General features: G+C 42.0%; 1 protein-coding gene across 2 annotated transcripts in view; it reads left to right on the top strand.

Moving 5' to 3' along the window:
* Positions 1-3,245: 3,245 nt before the first annotated feature.
* FBXW4 (F-box and WD repeat domain containing 4) overlaps positions 3,246-27,478 on the top strand; it is an 84,762-nt gene continuing 60,529 nt past the window's right edge. Inside the window, exons 1-4 of one of the 2 annotated variants that reach the window (XM_082635928.1) lie at positions 3,246-4,245; positions 20,525-20,620; positions 23,897-24,082; positions 24,519-24,651. In XM_082635928.1, the coding sequence (XP_082492054.1) occupies positions 3,284-4,245; positions 20,525-20,620; positions 23,897-24,082; positions 24,519-24,651 (1,377 nt within the window). In that variant the 5' untranslated portion in view covers positions 3,246-3,283. The remainder of the gene's footprint in view (positions 4,246-20,524; positions 20,621-23,896; positions 24,083-24,518; positions 24,652-27,478) is intronic. The other variant, XM_082635929.1, reaches the window with a different exon arrangement.

Here is a 27,478-nt window from a genome sequence, read left to right as displayed (position 1 = left end):
ACACAATTCTAGCCTTTCCACAGTCTTAAACATATATGATACATTACCTATAACAATAATCACTACTATGCATGTCAGTTACATGGACATACACAAAGAACTTTATATCTGTACTTAAAAATTCTAAAAGTAAACTAATATTAGTATTTCTAAATTCCCAGTGTGAAATTCATATTGTCTCATATATCATACAGCATAGGGAATATAGGCAATATTTTATAATAACTATTTTTTTGGAAGTTTTTTTTTTAATTTAATTTAATTTATTTTTGGCTGTGTTGGGTCCTCCTTGCTGCACGCAAGCTTTCTCTAGTTGCGGTGAGTGGGAGCTACTCTTGGTTGCGGTGTGCAGGCTTCTCACCGTGGTGGCTTCTCTTGTTGGGGAGCCCGGGCTCCAGGGTCATGGGCTTCAGTAGTTGTGGCATGTGGGCTTAGTTGCTCTGCGGCATGTGGGATCTTCCCAGACCAGGGCTCGAACCTGTGTTCCCTGCACTGGCAGGCGGATTCTTAACCACTGTGCCACCAGGGAAGTTCTATAATAACTTTAAGTGAAATATATTATATAAAAATATTGAATCACTACGCTGTACGTCTAAAACTAATATTGTAAATCAACTATACTTCAATGAAAAAAAGAAAAAAATTCATATTGAGTCTTATGTTTTAAAATATTATGAATTCCATGTTTTTGGCATTCTAAGTTAAAAGTAGTCCAATGTTTTCAGTTTACTTATTAGTATGCAAATTTAAAAAATTTAAAATAAAATGCCTTATAAAAACAAGGTAAATTTCACCCCCCCCATATTATTTCACTATGATTGGTTCCAGGATTTGAACTTCAAGGGAGTTGATGACTTTTCTGGAAGATGTTTTGAAGTCCAGTGTACTCTTTCTATTTTCTTTTCTGGCTATTAACATTATCTATTTTCTTTGATAATAAAACATTATTCAGGTTCCCCATGAAGATATGCATTTACTTTTGTTACCAACCATCTTTTCAGCCCCAGCTGATTTTTTATCCTTTTTTTTTTTGGCTATTCCATGAGGCTTGTGGGATCTTAGTTCCCCAACCAGGGATCAAACCCAGCCCTTGGCAGTGAAAGCATGGAGTCCTAACCACTGGACCGCCATGGAATTCCTATCCAGCTGATTTTTTAAAATAACCTGTCTCCAAAAAGAATTTTAAAAGTACTTTTTGTGATGTAGTTTTTTCCAAGTTTGGTTTAAACCCCACATTGGATTTGTTTTGTTTTGTGGGGGAGGGAGGGTTGATGAAAAATTCTAGCTGCTTCTCTGAGCTGAGACTAAACTGTAGGGTTTTTTTTTTTTTTTAAGCTCAGGAATTTAGGGATACACATCACCACCAAATAATAGAATATATGCCAATTTTCCATTTTGGCTTTGCCTTTCTGCCTAGTGAGTACCTTGGCTTATTTTGTAAATCAGCAAACCATAAATTCTAGCTTAAACAGTGTGGAAGATGGTGATTTTATCATTTTAAATGATGGTTTACTTTCTCCAACAATGAGGGCAACATGGGGTAAAGAATAAGTTGCATTTGTGTGATTGTGGATTTTAATACTGACTTGATTTATGTTGGGTTAATTAAATAATTTTCTGTGCTTTCAAGTCTTCCACTAAAAACTAGGTACAGTGTGGATGAACTACTTAGTTTTACTCTGTGTAAAGGAACGGTTAAAAAATAGACAGTAAGAAATTACAAACGTGTTTAATACAAATATGAACACAAAATGTAGGAACCATACGCTATAGTCATCTCTCCCTTTCAGAGTGGCTCACAGTACACAACTGTAGCAAAATCAATAAGTGTTGAGTTGATGATATTACCTCAATACTCAGCATTCCTACCTCAACAGCCTTCTAACAGTATGAAATCATTAGATTTCTTTATAATGATTTCTAAGAGATGGTCTAAATTCTTTAGTTGTACTGAAATGTGTCAAATATTGCTTTTAATAAGTAAACCACTGGCTGGGGTTTGGAAATCTTTTTCTACACAAAGCCTTTGTTGTACCTTTTTTTTTTTTTTTTCTTCCTTTTGTAGGGTATTTTTTGTAAAAGGATTTGACCTGTAACTATTATTGAGAATTTTCTTAGAGGAGTTCAAAGCATTTTACAGGGATCATCTCATTTATCCCTCGAAAGTAAGGCAGAGGCATTATCTCCACTACAGACTGAGAACACTAAAAGGCCAAGATAGGTGGGGTTTTTTGTTGTTGTTTTGCTAAGATCAAAAAGTAATTCTAGGGCAAAGCCAGATTCCGGTCTGACCTTGTTACATGATGCTTCTGCAGTGACATAATGCAATGTCGTTGCTCTCCTGTCTCTCCTTGCCTATGCTGGGTGTTGAATAATTTCCAGAGTCGATTTCTCATTCATTCTTGCTTCTGAAAATGGATCTTAAGATGTAAATACAAAATAAACCCCTCAAATCCTGTTAGGATTTGGGGTACAGGATACAGACAGGGATAGGCATATTCCTCCCCCACTTCCCAATCTTACTGCCTCCCCCAATGCTGTCCAGTAGAAAAAATAATGTGGGCCACAAATTCAAGTCACATGTATAATTTTAACCTTTCTAGCAGTTACATTAAAGTATATTTAGGCCAGTGTATCAAAAATCTTATCACTTCAATATGTAATTAATATAAAACTATTAATAAGATAGTTCACATTCTTTTTCTTTTATAAGTCTTCAAAATCTGGTGGGTTTTTCACACAGCACACCTCGATTTGGACTAGTCACATTTCCAATGCCCCAAAGCCACGTGTGACTAGAGGGGCCTGTGCAGGACAGCATGTCTAGACTTCAGTAGATTCTTCTAAGCTCTAGCTTCAAATTGGTGGCCTTGTGAATGCAATCGGTGGTGTGGGAAAGGGCTCCTGGATGACCTTGGAGAATCCACTTGCCCTTGCGTGGTGACTAATAGCTTTAACACTTGCTGATACATGACTGGGGAGTTATGGATTCAGGATCTAGAGGATTGCAACCTCCCCAAACGCCTAAAATGCCAGCTCATTGCTAGGACTGTGGTTTACACCCCGTGTGAGAACCCGGCCTACTTCTAGGGATGCAGTTCGTGGGGCCCTGGTACGTGGCCTGTGGAAATGAGGCATCAGCCGAAGTAGAGGAGGGCTACCAGAGGGGGAAGGCCACCCAAGTGTGTGCTTCTTGAGGGCAGGGGCTAGAACTAAGTGCTTCTTGAATGCGGAAGCTCCTCTCGCGGCCTTAGCCAGGCGCTCGGCGGGCCTCGCATGCTAGATGAACGCAAGCTGCGCTTCCTGCACACGCTCCGGGCGGCCTGGGGCGTGGGAGGGGGCATCTCCCCGGTCTCGGCCCGCACCCCGAAGCCGCTCCACGGCCGCGGGTGTGAGGGGCGGGCCCAGGCCTCGGCCCGCGCCGCCCCATGTGACCCGGTCCGACATGGTGTCGCCTCCTCCTGGGGCGGCGGCGGCGGTGGCGGCGGCGGCTCGGGCTTGGCTCCGCGTCGGGCCGGCTCCGCGGCCGCTCATGGGCAGCCAGGGCGGCTTAGGGCCCCCCGGGAACGGCGGGCCCGGCGAGGGCGAGAGCGGGGAGACGAGGAAACTGCAGGAAGGGAGAGCCGCGAGGGGAAAGCGGAGGAAAGGGAAGGGGAAGGGGAAAGCAGGAGCAGGGCAAGGCGGAAGAGGAAGCGGGGCGGAAGGGAAGCCGCAGCCGCCACAGGCGAAGGAGGCAGCGGGGCTGGGGGCCGAGGCGGGAGAGAGGGCAGGCCTGGGAAAGGTAGGAGAGGGAGGCGGAAGCGTAGATGAAGGGGCGAGAAGGATCGTCAGGGGAGATGAGGGGAGCGCAGGGGCGCGGAAGGAGGCTAAAGGCAGATATGATGGGAAGAAGGAGGAGTGGAGGGTCAGAACTGGACAGCGGGAGGACGCCAGGCCGGCGAGAGCACAGGGACGAGGGGGTCAGGCTTGGGGCCGCCTCGCTGGGACAGGGGCGGCCATGGCGGCGGCGGCTGAGGAAGAGGCGGGAGCCCGGGAGCCTGCCTGCCGCCCCGCCGCGGGGCCCGCGCTCCTGCGCCTGCCGGAGGAGCTGCTGCTGCTCATCTGTTCCTACCTGGACATGCAGGCCCTCGGCCGCCTGGCTCAGGTGTGCCGCTGGCTGCGGCGCTTCACCAACTGCGACCTGCTCTGGCGCCGGATAGCCCGGGCCTCGCTTAACTCCGGCTTCACGCGTCTCGGCACCGACCTGTAAGCGCCCGCTCGCCCACCCGCTCCCCGCCCCGGGCCGGCCCGCGTCCCGGGAAAGGGCGGGGCGCCGCGGCCTGGTCGGCCTGGGGCTGTGTCGCACCCCGAATTCCGAGGCCCGGACCCGGCCTCCGTCGATCCCTCCCCGAGCACCCTGCTCCTCTCAGAGGCCCCCATCCGAGGAGGCCTCCCAACAGCATCCCTCAGTCAGCACCCTCCCCGTGGGCGGCTCCTGACAATTAGCCATCTTAAGCACTCCCGTCAGCTTTTAATTGTGTCTTTTCTCAGACGTTGACCGCCTGGGTTCCTCAGCTCCAGAGGAGCCCGGCTGGTCTGTGGCTTTAGAGGCCTCCTCCCGTCCAGGTGTAGGACCCATATCCACTATGTGGCCTTTCAGGACGTTTTTGTGGACATTCACCCTCTCACCCCCTTCCAAGGGTTGTTAAGCTTCAGGGCGTGGATAAAATCGAATATGGAGAAAAGGGTTCACACCCCAAAAGAAGGCCCTTGGTCCAAGTGTCAACCATAGTTTATGACTTGATGGAGGCAGAATGACACAAAAAAGGGTGCCTGCTTATGGCAGGGGGTTGGATGAGTACAGTATAGACTATACACGAAGGCGTGGTATTGTAATTTGGCCTCAGATCACAGGATCTGAGACCTGTGAATGAAAAACTTAACCATGTAAGCAGTTAATAGGGAGGGAAAAAAAAAGTGTGGAATTGGGGGAGTAAAAGCTTTCAGATTGCACCTAACTCCATCCAATTTGGGTTAAAAAAGAAAAAAGGTAGTTCTAATACAGTATAGCAACATTAAAGAAAGTTGGTTTAAAACATAAAAAGCTATAATACCACCACCCCTAGATAACTATTCAGTTTTAAAAATTACTTTTCATTTGCACACTTCTTCCTCCTCTTAGTTGCTATCCTACTGATCCTAACAGAATAGGTACATAATAAATGTTTGTGGGCTGTACCGTGAGATTAAAAACATTCCTCTAATATTAGACTTTCAGGTTGTATGCAGCTTTTTGCTATCACAGATAACAAGGAAATGAATAATTTAGTGCACTTTTTGGTAGCAGCTTTATTGAGATATGTCACATACTGTATAATACATATGTCTTTTTGAATTGGTTCCTTTGGATAAATTCTCAATATTGGCATTACTGGATCAAAGGTTATGGTTTCTAAAAAGGTGTTGTACCAAGTTACAGTGACAATAGCAACAAATTATTAAGCCAATTTCATGTAAGAATTTAAAAAATCTTTGCTATGTTAGTGGACATACAATGGTATCTCAAAATTTTGTTATTTTGCATTCCTTTACCACTGACCAGCATAAATATTTTCCCCTGTGTTTGTTTCACCCGTGAGATTGTCTTTTCCTAGCCTTTGCACATTTATTATTGGGGTCCTGAAGTTACTGTTATAAAGGATTCCAGTCCTTGTGGGTCATAGATATTAGGCTCTAGTTTGTCATCTTTGATGCAAATATTATATTTTTCCCAGTTTGTTCTTTTTACTTCACTGTTTTTAGCCTATAGAAGTTTTACATTTAAATATATCAGAATCTGTAAGTTTTTGTGTGATTTTTAAATCTCCCCCACCCCTGCAAACCGAGAAATTTATGATTTCTCCACAGACCTGATAAGTCTTCTCTGATATTCTGTTGGTCTTCCTAAAATTTGATTTTTAAAAATAGTTAACACTTTCATTAATATCACTTTTGTTTTGGTATAAGGGGTGAGTTCAACCTTCTTTTTTTCTAAACAGCTACCTAGTTACCACTACACTTTTTGTTAAATAATTCTTGTCTTTCCCTTTAGAAAGACAAAAAAATTTTGTTTTAGAAAGCTTACTTTGCCAGATATTAAGTTTATATAGCTATGTGTATATACAGTCACACATACATACATATTATATATGTATATATATTGGATCTATATCTGAACTATCCATTTTGTTCCACTGATGTATTTTTCCATTTCCATTCTATTTTAAATATTGCTGCCTTTTGACAGTCTAATATCTGTTAGGTTTAGATTATCCTTGTTGTATTTGTATGTGTGTGACGTCTTCACTCTCACTCAACACCCCCACAACAAAAAAAAGAAATTCTGTGCCTTTTCAAAAGTTTCTGTGGTTTTCACTATAAGGTTTCTACGTGTCTGTTGTTACACTTATTCCTAAGTATTCCTAAATACGCTATTCATTTTGTTTTTATTGTGAATGCAATCTCTTTTTCAGTATGTTTTCCAGTTGGGTATTATTAATGATGGCCAGGATTGCTACAATCTTTTGGAAATTTTGAACCTGATAATTTTAACTTTTATTGTTTCTAGTATGATTTTGTTGTTGATGATAATGATTCCTTGGGATTTGGGGGGCATGCAAGTCTTATTACCTTCATTTTTTGTAAGAAAAACTCTTTCAAAGAACATGTCAGTTGACCTAGAAGAGAAGTTGTCTAAAATGCCCGAAACCCAAGTCAGCCATGGCAAAATTTGGCTTTCTTGTTTATAGAGATTGAATGAACAAATGAAAGAATTTATGTTTATTTTTCTTTCCTTTTCAAATGCTCTAAAAGAGAGAGAATGTGAATGAGTGTGCATTCTGTAAGCAATAATAACAAAATGAAAATGAGTTTATAGTATAAAGTGCTTTGAGACTGCCAAGTGATTTGGCTTTATTATTTATTAGCCATGTGTGTTTTGATTTCTTGCCTATGTCCTAGGATGTGGTATCTCCAACTTTCTAGGGAAGTTGTTTTACCACAGCACTTGATAAAGAGCAGGGTCACTGCTCGTGTTTTCTGAGTTGAGGGGAAAAGCTATGCGTGTTACAGCAGGTGGAGAGAATCTTTACCAGTGTGGTCTGTTTTTGGACAGCTGCAGAGATGTGATAAGCCACCAAGAGAGGTGTTTGTCATCCCTGGAGGGAGATGGCATGTACCCCAGCCCTCTTAGGGCATCAGGGAGCTTGGGCCCAAAGTTCAATGAAAGTACGGCTGCTTGTATAGTGGCAGGGCTGTAGTTCATATTTTGGGCTAATTAACTGCACACTGGACAGTAGGATAAGTTTTTATACGCACAACACAAAACTGCATTTTATCAGAAGCCACACAACTTCACTGCCCCAGAGTTTTATCATCTATAAACAATGGGAATAACATATCCAGTAAAATGAGACTTAAATGTTGTGATGTGTAAGTGATAGCACAGTGTTCAGCACATAGTAGGCACTCGATAAATTGGTGTAAAATGGAACGTTTTAATTGCTTGGCTTCTCCTCTAGTCAGTCTATATAGCAAAAGTGAAGATGGTTTGACTTGGAGATGCTGCCTAAAGACAGGAGGTGGGGGAGAACACACACACACACACACACACACACACACACACGCACACACACACACACACACACACACCTACCTTAGTTTCTCTCACCTGTCCTGAAAGTTTGTGGCAACATGACAGTAGAACCTGTGGACTTTGGGGTCTGCACTCCCTGCCGAAGAGCCTCATGAATTCTCGGAAACACAAAGTAAGATTTACTGACCTTCCGGCCCAGGGCAAGTCCCATTCAGTTTGGCTGTTCCTAACTGATCATAGCTTTGTTGAGTAAGATGAACTGCTTTGGTTCCTTGTGATTTGTTAATGGTCTATACTTGTGCTTGAAGGCATTTTGGCCACTTTAAAACCACAAACAAATAATTTGCTTCCCTTTAGGCCTCCTGCCCAAACAGTGAGCACTGGTAGGTATCCTGAACTTCTTTTTTAAGTGGACACAAAGACAGCTCGAGTCAGTCATCTGGTTTAAAATCAGTTTTATTTGAAAGTTTAATGAAGCCTGGGGGAATAGAAATATCTTTAATATAAAAATCAAGGAAATGTTTCATATAGCAGTCTTGTAAGTTTTTCCTGAACAGTAGGGGCAAAACTAAGCTAGTTCAGTCTTCAAGAACAAAACAGTGAAATTTAACTCCGTCAGTTTATAATGTAGGCTAAATGCAAGAAGTTAGAAAGTATGAGAGGTGGAAGGGCAAAGGTGCTATTTGTAAATTCTGATACTGTAAAATTAACAAGAGCAAAGAATGGAAAGAAAAAAGTATATCCATATATGTAAATCTATTTTTAAAAATACTTTTGCAGTCTTGATCTTCTTCCTCCTAAATTAAGTCCTGTATGTTTTCAAACTTGAATTTTATTTTAAATATCCTTTGAGCATTACCTGGGTGCTCTCTTGCATTTGCCTGTGATAGATTTGCGTAGAATTAACAATAGGTGTTTAGGGAGTCAGGCTCTGAGGTGTTTGCCCTGGCATGTACATTCATTCCTCAGCCAGGGTCTAGTAGGCTTGGAGCTCTTTGAGGCCAGGGGAATGGGGTATCTATTTCAGTGATGATTAACGTCCAGAGTGGTGAGATGGACACAGATAAGCAGAGTGTGTTTGTTTGTTTTAAAATGATTGCACCTAAGAGCATTTTTTTGACCCAGAAAGCATAAAGTTTCCTAACTCTGAACAGAGAAGGCATTGCTCACTGGTTACTTTTAGGGCCTAAACAGTGATTTTCAGAAAACAATTAGCAACTTAAAGTAGCTTTGGCTCTCTCCTTCACCTTTCTGCCTTACCTAGGAAGCAGTCACTTACTTGTTCTCTGGTTCATTGAAAGGTTTCTTATATGGATGTATTTATCTTCAACTGTTGTGGAAAGGCCTTATTTTTAATGGTTTTGTGAGTTAATAAAAGTGAGTTCAGTTTACCTGTTTAAAATAAATGAAACAATACACCCGTGGAAGCAGGAAATGATCTAGTACAGTCAGTACCTCCAAATGCAAACTGGAGGAATGCAAGAGGCCTTTCCCTCCAAGACTGTGAGAATATGGAAGCTGCTTATATCCTTTTCAGTCTTGTAAAACTTGAATAGTAGGGGATGATTTCCTAGCTTTCAAGGCAGAATCATGGAGAAATCCAAAGTCCTCCTAATCTACAAGATAAACAATTTATTTTGAATGAAATCTCTGAAAATACTTCAATACTCTCAGTTTTCTTAGTTTCAGTTTTCTGTGTCTAGCCGTTTCACCTTAGGTAGAGATTGTGCTTGAGCTGCTTGAAATCAAACTGGCAGTGAGGTTACTGATGAAGCATACACATTTTTTAAAAAATTATTTTTGAGTGTTTTACATAGAAAAGAATTACCTTTGTGTGACAACTTAACCTTAACTCTGGATTGACTCTGGCATTGGATTGGTTTCTGGTCCTTACTCATAACCATGGAATAGGGAGACTTTCAGGTAGACTCTTCTTGAGGCCAGGCTCCAATAAATTTTGAAAATTTAAGACGAGATTGGCTGTTTGGAAAAATGAGGAAAAAGTTGAGTTCTGAATTTCCAGTGAAAATTGACATGCCCCCCACTCTGATCTACAGAAACAGATTTTTGATAAACTCCAGAATTTATCTCAGGTGTGTGTGTCAACCATCAGATGAGGTTGAGAATCCAAAGATTTGGTTTATCCTTGAGGAAAGTCCTTTCTATTCAGCAATCTTGCCCAGATTTGAACAGCTTTCAGATGGAACTCCAGGTGTAATCAGTAGAAGCAAGATGGTTATGCTAATTAAGAATATGTTTATGAATCTTGAATCATGTAAAGGTTTGAACTGTATCTAAAACTGACTATGAGACTATCTGGAGAAAGAATTTATCTCTTGTTAGAGGTTTGGCTCCTTTGTCTCAACTTTGAGTTAGTTCTTCCTTATATCCAAATTGTCCACATTGCCCTCCCTGGGAGTCTGGGCCACCCAATGGGCCTTTGTGCCTGCCCCTCTTTAGCCGACAATTAATTGCCAGTACATTCTTTCTTCTTCTCCTTCTTTTTTGGTGTTTGACATGAGCTCAAATTGTTGAGAAAGGTGACAACTGTGAAATGAAGACAGGGCTTGGAGACACCTTAAAAAATACATGCAAAGGCCACTAAATGACAAGAGCAGACTGCCAGGCTCTTTCAAAACATCACCATGTCTGTTGACTTTCCATTCCTTGTTCGCAGCACAAAATTGGAGGTCAAAGAATCATAGGAGTTAGAGATGGAAAAGACATTTGGGGTCAGCCAGTTCATGCCTCCGCCTCCTCCTGCCCCTGATTCCAAATCATTCCTTACATTATATTTTCTCCCCCAGCCCCTGTACAATTTTCACAGTCTTCACTCGACCCCGGCTGTCACCTTTGGGGAATGATGCTGGAGGCTCTGTCCAGTTTCTCCTCGGCAAAGAGAGATATTGCCTGTGCCCCCAGTTGACATTCGTGAGCTTCTTTGTTGGTGGTCTCAGCTGAGAGGCTGTAGGCTAACTGGAAGCCTCTCTGCTGCCTGGCAAGGGGGTTTTCTAGACAGAACTGAGGTGCCTTTAGTGTATGATGATGTTGGGGAAGAGGAAAAGGGCCGGGGTACGGCGCAACCAGTGCAATTTGTTCCTAGACTTTTCTCTAGGAAGGCTTTTGACCTGAAAGGAGGGTGTGTGTGCGTGCGTGCGTGCGTGCGTGCGCACAGGAGGAATGTGGCACTGGGGAGGTGGACAGAGACAAGGAATTACTTTGAATAGGAGTTTGATAAGAACCCTAACTTGGATATTGGTGGGTTAAACAAACAAATAAAAAATGCTAGTCCTGTGAAGTAGTAGATGATTGTTTTAAGAAGTGCATGTTAGGGCTTCCCTGGTGGCGCAGTGGTTGAGAGTCCGCCTGCCGATGCAGGGGACGCGGGTTCGTGCCCCTGTCCGGGAGGATCCCACATGCCGCGGAGCGGCTGGGCCCGTGAGCCATGGCCGCTGGGCCTGCGCGTCCAGAGCCTGTGCTCCGCAACGGGAGAGGCCACAGCAGTGAGAGGCCCGCGTAATGCAAAAAAAAAAAAAAAAAAAAAAAAAAAAGAAGTGCATGTTAGGGGGACTTCCCTGGTGGCCCAGTGGTTACGAATCCGCCTGCCAATGCAGGGAACACGAGTCTGAGCCCTGGTCTGGGAAGATCGCACATGCTGCGGAGCAGCTAAGCCCGTGCGCCACAACTACTGAGCCTGTGCTCTAGAGCCCACAAGCCACAACTACTGAGCCTGCGTGCCATAACTACTGAAGCCCTTGTGCCTAAAGCCGGTGCTCCGCAACAAGAGGAGCCACTGAAATGAGAAGCCCAAGCACCGCAACAAAGAGTAGTCCCCACTCGCTGCAACTAGAGAAAGCCTGCGCGCAGCAGTGAAGACCCAACGCAGCCAAAAAGAAAAAGAAAAAAAAAAAAGTCCGCATGCTGCAGCTAAGGTCCAATACAGCCAAAATAAATAAATAAAATAAATAAATATTAAAAAAAAAGAAGTGCATGTTAGGGAAGAAACAGGTATTAGAAGTTTCAGCTTAGAGTCAAGTTAAGGAGAACAGAAAGGCTGGAGGCAAGTCTTTTGGTCTAGGGGACACTGTTGCTTTTGGGGTCTCCCCTTTAAGGAAGTAGAAAAAGAGCTGTCTTATGTTCACTGGCTACATGGTTTGGCAGGGGGAATGGTCATTTTTAGAGGCAGCTTTGGAAGGTTACCCCCAGCTCCCCTTCTTGTTCCAGCAGCTGTTGGGAGCAGTCCGAAGGGGGTATTATATTTCTTCTGGTAACTCTGCCAAGAATGAGAGGAAATCCACAACCTGTGGGCTTTTGGGGGGGGATGGGGATGGGGTGGCAGGTGATGGGACAGGGAAATTAAATTGTTTTATAGTAAATATGTTGAGATACTTTTCCTGGAAAGCTGTTTCACTGAAAGGAATGATATTTCCCCTGCTCACTAGCTCTGTAATTGGTTCTTTCTCTGTGGAGAAAGGGAAATAGTCCTCTTCCAGTACTTCTTTTTCTTTCTTCCCTGTAGATCCAGCTTTGATCTCCTATGTTTCTTAGAATTTCCTTTAGAAATTCCACACTGAAAAGGTGAGTCAAGATTCAGATACAGGTGGTGTGTGTGATTAAAAGGGGCCTCCCTCCAGAAGTGAGTTACTAAAGGGGAACCTCTCATTCATTCCTTATCTTTGCTGTGGTTTGACTTTATCATAATGGCCTAGAAACTGGAGATTTCTGGAGAAACTGGAGTAAAAACTTTCTGGGTGGCGTCTGGTTCATGTTCTCTCCATCTCTTCATCCAGGCTGGAAGGGCACCAGGGATTTCTGAAGCCTGGCCACTTGGGCTGAGAACCTGTTTTGGTGATTAATATGAAACACAGTTGCAAGATTAAAAACAATAAAAAACAACCCTGAGAAGCAGAGCAGTATAATTATTCCTCATATTTCAGATGCAGAGCCCAGGGAAAAGTCATTTTGAAGGTATGAGAACAAAATCCACTTCTGAGTCTGTGGTAGTGCCTGATTCATGACTCAGAAGATGGCCTGTTCACAAAAAACAGTGGCATCTTTCTTGCTGTTGTTTAGTGCTACATCAGCCTTTCTGTTTTTTTTTTTTTTTTTTTTGCGATACGCAAGCCTCTCACTGTTGTGGTCTCTCCCGTTGCGGAGCACAGGCTCCGAACGCGCAGGCTCAGCGGCCATGGCTCACGGGCCCAGCCGCTCTGCGGCATGTGGGATCTTCCCGGACTGGGGCACGAACCTGTGTCCCCTGCATTGGCAGGCAGACTCTCAACCACTGCGCCACCAGGGAAGCCCCTACATCAGCCTTTCTGAAAGCTGTATTGTGGGATTCTTGAAAAACTGATTCTGTGATTAAATGAGTGTGGGAAATGCTGTGTTCCACATCCCCTCTCTTGGGGATTCACAGTGCCCATTGGTAAATTAAAGGCTCAGAGAAGTCCTGTGCTAGAGAGACCTGTTTAATTTTGTTTCAGTATTGTCCAAAATGTTTTGACCATAAAATTCTTTTTTCTCCTGCTTAATATCTCAACCTCTTGCAGAATACACACACTGGTCAAGTGCCCTGCAAATATAGAACTTGACCAATAGCAGGAGGAAATGAATGTGAACACGGCCCTAAATCCTAAAGTCACATAAAGAATAAGGGTTATGCCCAGTGCGTCAGAAACTGCTTTGGACAGCTTTGACATGTGGGTGCCACATTAAGATACTTCATCTGTTCAGATTCCTTCCCTTGAGCCTCTCTAGCATAAGAATTTGGAGGGCTTGGTTGAATTTCTGAAGATGTGGTATACTGTACATTTTTAGGAAGGACCTTTGGAGCTTGAAGGTAGTGTGTCTAGGCTCCTGAAAATCTATAGATATTGTTGAAAGTGTGACTTGCCAAAGGGGGAACTGTATTTCTGATAGATACCTAAGCAGTATCTATCAGAATACCTATTATGCTAGGACCACAGTTCTTACCTTTGTGTCTAAGACATATTTTTGTATGATGTTAGAACTTTTGATAGTAGATTAAAGGATTAAAAGATGAATGTCTTTTTTTTTTTTTTTTAAAAGCAGGTTTCAGAAAGTTGAAAAACCTGTCCATTTACTTGTTCAGTCTTTGGTATGTTACTGTTTGAGTAGAACTGTTTACTGCCCTGACCTTGTTCTCTTATATCTTTTGAGGTAAAGTTTATATATGTTCCTCTGAACATGCAATCTTTCTCTTTTTCTCAGCAAATTCTGTCATGAGCCATATTGTGGCTCCGTGGTTTGTCTGACAGATATCTTCTTCAAAATGTGGATCTTTGGTTGAATGAAAATAAAGTCTATAAATCATTAAAAATTTTATGGCACACTTATTCAGGGTTCCTGGTATACCACTGCTCTGCAGCATACTGGTTGAGATACACTTTTAGAAGTACTAAGAGTTTTAAGACTCAATCCTGTGGAATTTATGACTGTATTGGACAAACAAGACATACAGCTGTGAAAAGCTAACAGTACCTCAGTTTATGGTAGGTTCAGTCTAAGGGTTCACGTGAGAGAAGAGTGTTTGGAGGAGTCAGGGAAGTAGAGGCTTAAACTGGATTTTGAAGAAAACTGGGTGAATTTGACTAGTGCCCAAAGGGGGAAGCATGCATTTGTCAGGGATAAAGGTAGGCTGGTTCTGGCAATATAGGAGAAGGTATGGGGATAGGAATGAATGTAAAAGAGAGATGGCTTCGTTGGAGTTCAGTTGCAGAGTGTGGAGCCATGGGAGGTGAGGTTGAATTGAGTAAAGGGAGCTGACATTGGAGGCCTTTCAAGGGAGATGTGGGTCTGCTTCATGCTCTCCTTGCCTTTGGTCCTGTCCTCATGATGGGCATGTTCCCTGTAATCTCACTTCTCCTTGGGTGTTGAGGCTGTTCCCTATTCCCTGGCCAGAAGGATAGGCAGTTTAACACAATATGTGATTTTTCACTGATTTATTTTGAACCTTAATTATAGACCTCTGCTCCTGAGGCCGTTGGAGGATTTAGTCTAACACGTGTATAAATGAAGAGTTAGAAACTTCTTGGACTGTTTAAATACTTGTACATACATTAGGGGCTCCTGCTCCTGTCTTCTCAGGCACTTTGGACTTGTTCTGCCGACTCCCTTTGACTAGGTTGTGATAGGTCCCTACAGGGAGGGAGGGAGGGAGGGTTACCTGACTTCAGAGAGAGGAGATTTTTAATTCCTTCTGATTTTTCAAGTGCTGAAGCCAATAAGAATATAGATATGATTTGGTAGTATTGGTAGCAGAGCTGATGGGCATAGCCAATATGGGGGGAAATCTGCTTTCTGGTGAGCAAGAAGATCAAAGAAATCGAGACAGTGTTGAGTTAAAACTCCAAGCCCCCAAGCATCATTTTGCATAGGCCTGTCTCCTGTCCTTAGCCCACTTCCCCTTGAGATGGCCTTGTTCTACACTTGTGGATAGATACCCTCCTTTACTGAATAGGCAGCAGGAAGTTATGCTTATGGAAATCATGTCAGTCACACAGGTAGGCAGCATTGGCGGCATCAAGGGGAATCAAACTTCAAGATGGGGCAAAGAGGGAAATTGATTTGTGATCCAGGAGGTTTCTGATCTCAGAGACTGTGCAGGTAAATATCTCTCTAATATACTTACACTTCCCCTCCTTCATCCCCCAGCCATTTTTCTTCGAATTCGGTTTATTTATTTGCTTTTGGTTTGGGATGTGAGTGAGGAGAGGTGAAATGAAAGGGGACTCTAGATAACTTCCTAGATTAATTTCTGTCCCTCTGGACTCACTGTTGCCAAGATTTTAAGGGGCCTGATAGCTTACCGTGGGTGCATGTTGTGTTGTTTTTGTTTAAAATAGGTCATGCACCCAGGAATGCAGTCAAACTATAATGGTGACTAAGTGCCGGAAAGCTGAGAGGGAGGGGGGCCAAGTGGAAAAATGAGCCTGAGGCAAGAGAAAGAGGGCTGGGAAAATGGAAGTTCCACCAGGCCCACAGGCCAGGTTAGAGATTCCTCCATGCATTAATAGCTGTGCCAGAGGTTTATTTACAGGGCACTAATCATTTTGGGGGGAAGCACCCCCACTTTATACTAGTAACTGTTGAAGAAACAGCTAAGCTGAGAGCATTTCAAGGATGGGAGCAAGAGTCTTTATTGAATTCCCAGGGGCACCTGCTCCTGTCTTCTCAGGCACTTTGGACTTGTTCTACCGACTCCCTTTGACTAGGTTGTAGGGACTAGGTCCCTACAGGGAGGGAGGGATACCTGTCTTCAGAGAGAGGGTTTTTTTAATTCCTTCTGATTTTTCAAGTGTTGAAGCCAATAAGAATATAGATATGATTTGACCACCAGCTAGGGAAACTAACCATCAAAAAGAACTGAACAAACAAAAGGGATTTAAAAAAAAAGCTGAGTTGTTAAGCTGCTTTTAACAAAGTGTAACTGTTTCTCAAGTGAAAGCCAAATGGAATGTTTCTAAAAAGTTGAAATTTGATTTGAAAGACCAGAGCCAAGTATTTTGATTATGGTGTTGGTTGTGGGAGAGGATGCCTGCACCTGCTGCTTGGTAGCAGCATCTAAAGTTCAACTTTGAAAGTTTCTTGCTTCTGTGATCAGGCCCTCAGGGCAGTGCTTTGACCCTTAGTAAAGTGTCACCAAATGGCAGTTAAGTGACCAGGGAGATGAGAGAAGTATTGCCCTTATCCCAATTCAGGAAATATATTGATTCTTTCTCCCTTGTTTCCTTCCTGCTATGATCCAGAATATTCAATTTTTGGTTTCACCTCCACCTACTAACTTAGACCTAACTCAAGAGGAGAGGTTAACTATGAACAATCTCCTCTTTTATATCTGGGAGGGACTTGTAGATAAGATTTGATAGTGGGTCTAATCTTTTTCACTAAGAGTTCAATTCTTTTGGTCCATCCTGTTGACTGTCTTTTATGGTCCTCAGTTTTCTAACCATCTAGTAGTGTAGGTCGCTCTCTAGAAATGTGAAACTGGGGACCACATTCACCCAGTGAAGAATTCAATAATATATTTTAGCTTTAACATGTGTGTACCCAAATCCTAATCACTCAGCCTGAAAGAGGGCTAATGTTTGACATTAGAAGAACAATTTCTAAGAGTTATAATTAAATTAGTTTGAAGAAAAAGAAATGATTATTAGATTAGCTTTAGTGATGTCACTATTCATCGATATAAACTACTACTGTATTTATATTTATGTAAAAATAATTAACCTTTTTCAAGTGATTTATAACTTATCCTGTATTTTGTTTTAGTTGTCATTTTAAAACACCATAATTGTGTGAAATACTATCCTTATTTCATAGGTGTGGATATGGACAATTAGAAAAGCTAGGTAACCAGGGTTGTATCATTAGTAAGAGGCAGAACTGGGGCCCAGATCCCAGTTTCCTATGTCTGCATTCTGTGCTTTTCTCACAACTTCATTTAATTTATTATTTAAATGAAAGTAAATTAAAAGGTTAAAGGTAAATGAAAAGACCAAAGTATCAGCAATTATATGATACATATTTAAAAAAATACTTCCTAAACTCCATCTGTTTACCTCTTCTGAGCTACTTATGGAGACATAATTTTATGTAGTATCGCCTCACCTTTACCTTTATAAATTTGACTTTGTTTTAAAATTACCACTACTTGTTACAGTAATTTCCAAAATGTTTTGCAGTGCTCACATTTGTCATTTCTAATAGCAATATGTTCCATTGTGTTAGTATACCGTTCTCCCCCACAGACAAACATTTGGGCTATTTCTAGATTTTAGCTCTAATATACAGCTGCAACTATAAATATCTTTGTAAAAAATATTTTTCTTTTGAATTATTTCTTTGTGATATAGTGTTAGGAATGCTGAGTCAGAAGCTATCATTTAACTTCTTTTCTTGACAGAATGCCTTTCCAAAAGGCTATACCAGAGTGTTACCAGCAGTATATAAACAAACCCAAATCCTTTTATCAAACCAAAGCTAGTATGTGGTTCTTCCACTTAATAGATGTGAGGTAATACTTTATATTAATTGTTTTAATGTGCATGTTTGTAAACTATTATTGTTTTGGGATGTTTCCCCAGTGTTTATCATGGGAACTCTGTGTGACTGTTCTTTTTTTTTTTTTTTTAATAAATTTATTTATTTATTTTTGGCTGAGTTGGGTCTTTGTTGCTGCTCGCGGGCTTTCTCTAGTTGCAGCTCTTCGTTGTGGTGCCCGGGCTTCTCATTGCAGTGGCTTCTCTTGTGGCGGAGCACAGGCTCTAGGCATGCAGGCTTCAGTAGTTGTGGCTTGCAGGCTCTAGAGCGCAGTCTCGGTAGTTGTGGTGCACGGGCTTAGTTGCTCCACGGTTTGTGGGATCTTCCCGGACCAGGGCTCAAACCCGTGTCCCCTGCATTGGCAGGTGGATTCTTAACCACTGCGCCACCAGGGAAGCCCCTATGTGACTGTTCTTATCTGCTATTTGATATGGATAACAGAGTGTTATCCTGATAGATTTTTATCAGTCCCCTAAAAGTTTTAGGGATAAAACTTTAGGGATAAAACCCATAGCATTAATTGTTAATTTTCCCCTGCTCTGTTGCTTTCTTTTTAATCTCTTTTTTAATCTCTTTTTTTCTTCTATGCAGTATTTAAAATTTAAATACTTTAAAGCCTTTTAGTTAAAAAAACTTTTAAATGTACTCTTTTATTTTGGGGGAATTTATTATATCTATTGTGATATGAAATGAAAATTTTTTGCTCTATTGATATCCAGTTTTATCAAAAGCAGTATTATTATTTTAATGAGTATTTTTATCTTTACCAAAATATTACATTGTAGAAAAATTGGGAAATACATTAAAACACAAAGAAGAAAGTTAAAACACCCAAAGTTGGCTATCCACAGTTAACTATTTTAAAGTCTGGAAATCTTCTAGTGTTCTTTCTAGGCATGCATATTTTTCTTCCCTCCCTTCTTTCTAATAAAGCTGGGACATGTTATACAAACCCAACAGCACTAATTAAGTAGTGACTTCTTTCCTAACTTTGAAATTTTACTTTGTGTCTTTTAGAATCTTGAAAGCAGGACTTGCTTGCTGTCTTTTAGTAAAGGGTAGTAAATGTGAAGATATAGTAGATACTGGAAGAAATGTTTGTTTCTCTCCTTTTCTCGGTAGACATGACAAGTTATTACTTACTCTGTGTCCCAAGCAGTGTACCTTGTATTGTCCAGTGGAGCAAGCCAGGGAGACACAGGGGAGATATGGGGGCCTGAAATGGAATGTTCAAATTCTTGCCCACAGTTTCAAAATTCCGTCCAAATGTGCACTTTCACAAGGGACTTGAGCTCTTTTCCCTACCCGCTACCATGCCAACCCACCCCAAAACTATGCCATTCTTGTTGCTGCTGAGCTTCCTCATCTCTTACTGCTCCAACTTCCTTCATCCAGAAAGTACTACTGACACTTCCCCTTCAACATTTTTTGAATGAAAAACTTAAAACATATAGAAAAGTTGAATGGATTGTGTAATGAACACGCATACACCCACCACCTAGATTCTACAGTGAACATTTTACTATGTTTGCCTTATCATGCATTTAAAGTGAGTTGCAGATATCAGTACACTTCACCTCTAAACACTTTTGCATGCATGCATAACATTGACTAGAGTATATTGGTTTATGGTTCTTTTTTTTTAAGAAAAATTTATATACAATGAAATGGTCAAATTTTAAGTTTATCATTTGATACGTTTCTGACAAATGCATACACACTTGCATGACCCAAATTCCTTCAAGATTTAGATATAAAGTGTTACCCCAGAAAGCTTCTACATATTCTTTCCCAGTCAATTCCCATCTCCACCCTGGTGGTCAACACTGTTCTGATTTTTTCACCATTCATTAGTTATTCTTCTAATCAAACTTCACATAAATGGAATCATACAATATGAACTGTTTTGTGTAAGGTTTCTTTCATTCAGAATGTTTCTGAGATTCACCCACATCATTGTGTGTATCAATAATTCTTTCCTTTTTATTGATGAGTAGTATTCCATTGTATGAATATGCACCGAAGTGTGTTTATCCATGGTCTTTTTGATGGATGCCTGGGCTGTTTACAACTTTTGGCTATTATGACTAAAGTTCCTATGAATAGTCTTGAGTAAGCCTTTTGTGGACATATGCTTTCATTTCTCTTGGGTAATTGCTAGGTCATAGAATAGGTATATGTTTGGATTTATAATAAACTGCCAGACCTTTTCCCAAAATGGCTGTACCATTTTCATCTCTCACAAGAATGTAAGAGAGTTCCTTATTCAAACACACACACACACACACACACACACACACACACACACGTACAGGGAGGATTTCATATTTTTAGGCTTGTGTATTTTGATGAGCAGAAAATTTTAATTTTGATAAAATTGAATTTATTGGATTTTTCTTTTATGTTATTGCTTTCTGTGTCTTAAGAAACTGTTGTCTACTTCCTGAGCCACAGAGATATTTTAATATTTTTTCTTCTAACAGCTTTATAGTTTTAGATTTTATGTTTAAATCTGTGATCTATTTTGAATTAGTTTTTCTGTATGGTGTGAGGTAGGGATTTTTTTCCACATGGTTAACCAGTGGTCCCAGTACTCTTTGTCATCCCTTCTCTGTTAGATAGTTTTGGCATCACTATGGACACTCTAAAGGACAGGCTGTTCTCCTTGGCTTTCTTGATTATCCTAGTGTGGAGGGAGAAGAGTTATTTCTTACTTGTCTCCTAACCCGTTCACTTATATTCACATATTTTCTGGATGTTCTGAGTCCTGACTTGTAAAAAAGTCCAGGGAATTTTCTCTGGTTGGCAATGAGTTGTAGTGATTGGATTATCTGCTCTGTCTGGACACAGGATGGCCAGTGTACCAGTGAAGGAACGGGTGAAGATATCTCAGAACTGGAGGTTGGGGCGCTGCCGAGAGGGGATTCTGCTGAAGTGGAAATGCAGGTAAGTAGCCTCTTGACTCTTTCAAAGCTACCTGGGACATTAAAGAATGCTGGGAAATGAAAAATCTAGTCCTAGCTGGAGTATAAATGTGCCTGTCTTGGGTGATGGGGCACTGGTGATCCTTTACATACCACAAAAGGGGCATCGGAGGGACAACGATTTTTCACATTTAAAAAAAGATTATAAAAAATGTAATTTATTTTAACAGATCCCATATTTTTATGATTATAAAAATAATAAATGTTTATTGTAGAAATTTGAAAACATAGGAGAGCTTAAAGAAGAAAATAAAACTTACCTATAATCCTACCACTCAGAGGTAACCTCTGTTAATGCACCTCATCAAAAGAAATAAATGAAGCCAATATTTCAACTCATCTTGTTTTACAATTTTTTTTTTTTAATTTTCTACTCTAGAGAGTTACCCCTTCACTCTTGGCTTCCTGTAGCCCTCTCCCCTACTTTTATTAAAAAGCAAAATAGGATCTGAAGGTTTGGATATGTATGTTACAGGAGGTAGAGCTTGGAAAAAAATGGCAGGAAATTTAGATAATGGCTTTGGCACTGCTAATGCCACAAATTTTATGCTTCATTGATGCTGAATTGTTTCATAGTTATTATTTGACTCCCTACCAAAAAAGTGCTCTTTGTTGATTGGTTGGAATGGATAGGGAACATCATGATTCCACATTCCAGCGGACCTGGACCTGTGCTGATAGGTTCAGGCAGGCTTCTTCATCTGCTGACCTTTTCTCTTGCTTGTATACAATTTCTGCTGCTTTCACTGACACGGGTTACTGCAAATTATGTGGTGGTGATGATGGTAAAGCAACTACAGGGTAGTAAGATGGATTTGTATGACAAAAGGCTTTACCCTCTGCTTCTCACTTTTGCCTTTTATTACCAGAAAGAAGAATTTATTTCTCTAACAAGGTTTTTTTCCTGACGTCTGTTTGGGCTGGTTTCAAGCAATTTGGTAAATAAATACACAAAATGGTTACCAGGCTGCCCCATGATTCTCCACTGTTCACCTGGCATGAACCTGGTTTCTTGTCCTGGGCCAATGGCTGTTTACCAGATGGCTCTAAACACACGAATTCCAAACCCCTCTGTTTGCTGCCCACTTGAGTGTGCCACAAACTCGTGCAAGGGGTTGTTGAAGAGGAATGTGCATAATGAATGAGAGTGCAGGCATCTGTACACACTCTACACATGTTCCATATAATATTTGCACACACTTGTAAAATCCTCATGTGCAGAAACTAGTTACTACAAAGTCCAAGCTGCATTTAATGGTCCATCTTTGCAGAACTTTTCCACATTCCCATGACACTTGTATTAAGGAGTCTGGGGAAGAAACACAGCCCAGTTTGCTCAGACAGGCTTGGCAGTGGGAGATGGTGTCTCTATAAATGGGGATGAATCATCTGTCCCTATGCTTTGCTTGCGACCTGGTAGCTCTAGGACCCCTATGTGGTGTAGGACAGGCTGCTGGGATGTACCTTGTGCAAGGGGCTTAGTCCCTACCAGAGAGCATGGTGTCTGGCAGAGTCTTCTTTCTTCTTAAGGCTCACTCTGTGCCATGGGACTGGCCTGTGGTTTCTAACCTTTCTTCCTCCTGCCAGTTTGTAGAGGGAATCTTTAACTATTTGTATATTTCTTTTATCAGCTGCCTGTGAGAGCCAACTATTTCTCTGTAGTCTCTGAACTGTAGTAGACTGCTCTGGAGCTATGTTTTTCCATTGCCACACTTACCCTCTAATACAGAAATGTAGGTATCCTCTGTGAGGATCTAAGAATCTAATCAGTACCTTAGCATCCTTTCCTAAATGGCTTTCTTCCTTTCACTTAAAAATGGCCCTTTTGGGCTTTGCTGGTGGTGCAGTGGTTAAGAATCTGCCTGCCAATTCAGGGGACACAGGTTTGAGCCCTGACCCAGGAAGATCCCACATGCTGCGCCACAACTACTGAGCCTGAGCTCTAGAGCCCGCAAGCCACAGCTACTGAGCCCATGTGCCACAACTACTGAAGCCTGCGTGCCTAGAGCCCGTGCTCTGCAACAAGAGAAGCCACGGCAATGAGAAGCCCGTGCACTGCAACGAGGAGTAGCCCCTGCTCACCGCAACTGGAGAAAGCCTGTGCACAGCAACGAAGACCCAACACAGCCAAAAAAAAAAAAAAAAAAAGGCCCTTTTGCTCTAATAGGACAAGGGAATGGGGCTTCCCTGGGCTCACTCTTTTCCTTTCTCTATCACACCCTAACTGATCTATTGGGAAAGAGGTGTGTGCGGAGGTCCTGGAACCTTGAAACTTATCACTTAAACTTCAGATCAGTGAGGACACAGAATGAAAAAGTTACTTCATCTGGGTGGAAGGTTTCTTTTTGCCCTTCCCCACCCCTCAATCATTGCATTTTCGTTGCTCTGCCTACCCACAAGAAGTATAGGTAGCCAGTAATTCAAGTCTTAAGCATTCTCTATTTATTTATTTGTTTATTTATTTAAGCCCCACCATGGGCAACTTGCAGGATAGTTCCCTGACCAGGGATTGAACCCAGGGCCATGGCAGTGAAAACGCTGAGTCCTAACCACTGGACCACCAGGGAACTCCCAAGCATTCTCCATTTAAAAGTGATATTTAATTGGTCTTTTATTCTGACTTTCTTTTAGAAAATCCAAAGAAGATTAGGTCACCACAAAGCTCAATCACTCTAGTTTTCTAAAGGTAGCCTAAGGGTAGGTAGTTTTGAAGGAGGGGAGTGAGGTATAGACTTAACCTTGCAGGTTATTGCTAAGTTGGGGATTAGTCAGCCTCTCCAAAGATTGAAGTTGAATTTTCATGCTATATGTTTTTGTTTTTTTGAGGAGGTTTCTTCTTTTTTTTAAAATTAATTAATTAATTAATTAATTAATTTTTGGCTTCTTTGCTGCGCACGGGCTTTCTCTAGTTGCGGTGAGCGGGGGCTACTCTTCATTGTGGTGCGTGGGCTTCTCATTGCAGTGGCTTCTCTTGTTGCAGAGCACGGGCTCTAGGTGCGTGGGCTTCAGTAGTAGTGGCACGTGGGCTCAGTAGTTGTGGCTCGTGGGCTCTAGAGTGCAGGCTCAGTAGTTGTGGTGCACAGGCTTAGCGGCTCCGCGGCACGTGGGATCTTCCCAGACCAGGGCTCGAACCCGTGTCCCCTGCATTGGCAGGCGGATTCTTAACCACTGCGCCACCAGGGAAGTCCCTTCATGCTTTATCTTGATGATCCTTAAATTTTGTTTTCCATCTCTGCAGTCAGATGCCCTGGATGCAGCTAGAGGGTGATTCTCTGTACATATCCCAGGCTAATTTCATCCTGGCCTATCAGTTCCGCCCAGATGGTGCCAGCTTGAACCGGAGGCCCCTGGGAGTCTTTGCTGGGCATGATGAGGACGTTTGCCACTTCGTGCTGGCCAACTCGCATATTATCAGTGCAGGAGGGTAAGTGCTGCAGGCTTCTCCTTCCTTCCTCCTCCTCAGTATTCTTCAGAGACCTTCTGCCCGCCTCTGACTTTTCTGTCTCAACTCCAAAGGGATGAGTAGGGAGACTAGAAGAAGGGGTAGTGTTTTTTTCCATTTAAAGCAGGTACTTCATAGGGTTAGCTGGAGAAGGAAAACAGGAAGAGCCTTTAATGAAAAGTGAAACTGGTTTTGATACTCTCAAGTGGGAAATTTGTTTTGTCTCTCAGCTCTGTTCAGCCCCAAGTATACTGAAGAAGTAAAGGTATCTAGAAACTCAGCACCTTATTGGGCTGAATTGTCTAAAGCTTAGCAAATTTGGAAGTCGTTGGAGACTCCGGCTGTTTCTGTAGACTTGTTCTTTTCCTACAGAGAGAATAACTGGCTCTCGGGGGTTGGCTTCTTATTTCTCTTGTAGAGATGGGAAGATTGGCGTTCATAAGATTCATAGCACCTTCACTGTCAAGTACTCAGCCCATGAACAGGAGGTGAACTGTGTGGATTGCAAAGGGGGCATCATTGTGAGTGGCTCCAGAGACAGGACGGCCAAGGTGAGGTGGTCTCCCCCTTACATACTGTTATTTCCTACTGTCTATAGGGAGTGGGGTGGGAGAGGGTGGATAGGACCTTGAGTCTCAGGATTGGCTGAGGGCACTGAGTTGGGGCGGGGGGGGAAACGACACAATAAAGAACTCACTTATGTGCCTCTGGCATGCAGCTTGCCATGCCAGGCTATGTCCCTGCCAGCTGGCCTGGGAAAGGAGTGGACAGTGGCTGGGAAGCTTGCCACTCACTTGAAATGTGGCGTGAGCTCAAAAACAGAGGGCCTGGCCAGGTTTTCCTCCCTGAGCTGAGTTTCCTCAAGTTTGTGGGTTGAGTTCTAACCCCAATATTTTATTTTAAAATCTCCCTCCTTTTGCTCACTCTCTGTTTGAGAAGGTTAATTTTTTACCACCTTGTTTATAAGCAATCGGGCTGATAATTAAAATGTGTTTTTACTGCTTCTCTGGAGAGTGATGTGGTCAGTAAGCAGTGGAAGGACGACTAGAGGAGGGCATTGTTCGTTGTGTCATTGCCAAGTTGCCTGGTCTAAAGTCAGACATCTGCCAAGGCCCAACAGAATGAGACTGATAAAGTAGTGTAAACCCTGCTTTATGGACTCAACTCCTCCACGTCTGGGTCAAATAGGCTTTCACCCATGAGGCAGAGAAGAACTTTCTCCATCCCTGTGTCCAGTAGCCCTTGCCAGGGCCCACACATGCCTGATCCTTTGAGACTGCTGTGGGAACTTTGCTGATAATTCAGTTGATGGTGCAGGAAGCTCGATGGGTTCTTGCTTGTGTGTTTCCCAGCATCTGGAGACTCCACAGTGCTAATAGGAGCAAAATGCTTGACCATGTCAGCAAATGGGACTCTAGGACACATAGGGAGGGGACTCGGGAGAGAGAAGTTGCAATCTTTACTAACTTTTCTGGCTCCATGTTCCCTCTAGTGATTACATCTTCATGTGAAAATGTTGCTAATTTATGTAAAAAGAAGGACTAAATATGTTCCTTTTTATTTATGGAAGTTTCTCCTCCCTTTGCTAATTTTTTCCTTACACTTTGTATTTTGTCAGAGAGATGTGTGCATCAGCACAGGGAGCCTGAGAAAAATTCAGAAAGCCGCCTTCTTTTTTTTTTTTTAATTTAAAACAACAGAAATTTATTACCTCCCAGTTCTGGAGGCCAGAAGTCTAAAATCAAGGTTTCTTCTTTTTAATTAATTTTTATTGGAGAATAGTTGCTTTACAATATTGCATTAAGTTTCTGCTGTACAGCAAAGTGAATCAGCTATACGTATACACATATCCCCTCTTTTTTAGATTTCCTACCCATTTAGGTCACCACAGAGCATTGAGTAGAGTTCCCTGTGCTGTACAGTAGGTTCTCATTAGTTATCTATTTTATACATAGTAGTGTATACATGTCAATCCCAATCTCCCAATTCATCTCACCCTAGAAAATCTTTTGAACCAACATGGAAACTGAATTTCCTATCTCTTGCTTCCGAATCCCCCACCCCATACTTACTTCAGGTTTCTGATTGGTCACTGTCTTTGTACCATTCCTTGTAAAGAGACCAACCTTAACTTGCTACACTGCTCAGAAGTCAATTTGCACAGAAACCTTTTGTGCATGTGGAACCTAGATATTCTCATCTCATTCTAGCATTTTCTTGTCACGGCTTCAAGCTTCCCCGTGAAGCCTTCAGTGACATCTCTTTTATCCATATCTCTGTGGTCTGACACCCAGATCAGTGTACAGCTTAGCTTTATGACCACAGGTAGCAATTCAGGGCTATAGACTGCTTACCGTTGAAGATTGACAGCGATTTTATTTAGGATATTGGGTTAGTTTCATGTTTTAAGTACAATTATTTACTGGTTTAGAGTTTTTAAGCATTAAAATCGGTACTTTCTAATTATAGAATTGTCACTGCAGTAGATCCTATTCCTTTTGAGGATTTCTTTTTAGTCAGTGACAGAATTCTCCCCCCTGGTTCTTCAACTCCAGGAAGCTAGTCAGCTGTTCTGTGGTTTCCCAGTGACCTCCAGGCCAGTTCATCTTTTCTGGCTTTCTGGATGCTGCTTCTGTTCCCTTCTTCTATTGTTGTCTTTGCATTTAGCTGTCTTCATCTTCCTGAACCATCTTCACATTACCCACATTTAGTCTTTTATAACTGACTTTCCATTTCTTTTTGGTGGCATCTGTAATTCTCCAGCTGCTTGTACAGGTTTCTAATACCTGAACCTACATAAGAACTTAGTCATGTTTGTCTGTAAACATCTATAGCCTGTTTTTTGGGAGTTCCCCAAAATGGACTATGTTTTAGGAAAGAGATTTATTGGGGTGAAGAGAAACAAAACATTTTCTTTGCAAAACTTCTGAGCTAGGGACTGCCCAGAGAGCTTCCTTCCCCTGCCCCCAATCCTAGTTTCAGATTTACTGTGACTTAGCTTGGATTGCCCCTCTGGGCTTTGGTGAGGCTGGCCCCATCCTGAGATGTGATAGGATGGTAGCTTACATTCTTGCTGGGCCAGGGCCAGGTCTGATCATTCCTTCTTTTTCTTCCATTTTCTTTATTCTTTCTTTCATTCTGATAAGTGCTTACTGTATGCGAGACTTCAAAGGGGAAGAAGATACAGCCTTTCCTTAAGGGGAGTTGAGACTGCATACACTAGCTATGAAGCTATGAAGCTGGTTGGAAGTGGCCAGGACTATGAAGTTGTAAGGCTCTAGGGAAAGGGTCAGAAAGTTTGGAGGGTGGAGAGATCACATTTGACTTGGAAGGGGAGATTTTATGAAGGAGGGAACATTTGAACTTTTTTTTTTTCTT

This window comes from Mesoplodon mirus (assembly GCF_964341445.2).
Source record: "Mesoplodon mirus genome assembly, chromosome: 2".
In the NCBI taxonomy this organism is placed as follows: Eukaryota; Metazoa; Chordata; class Mammalia; order Artiodactyla; family Ziphiidae; genus Mesoplodon; species Mesoplodon mirus.
This window is presented reverse-complemented; position numbering and strand designations above follow the sequence as displayed.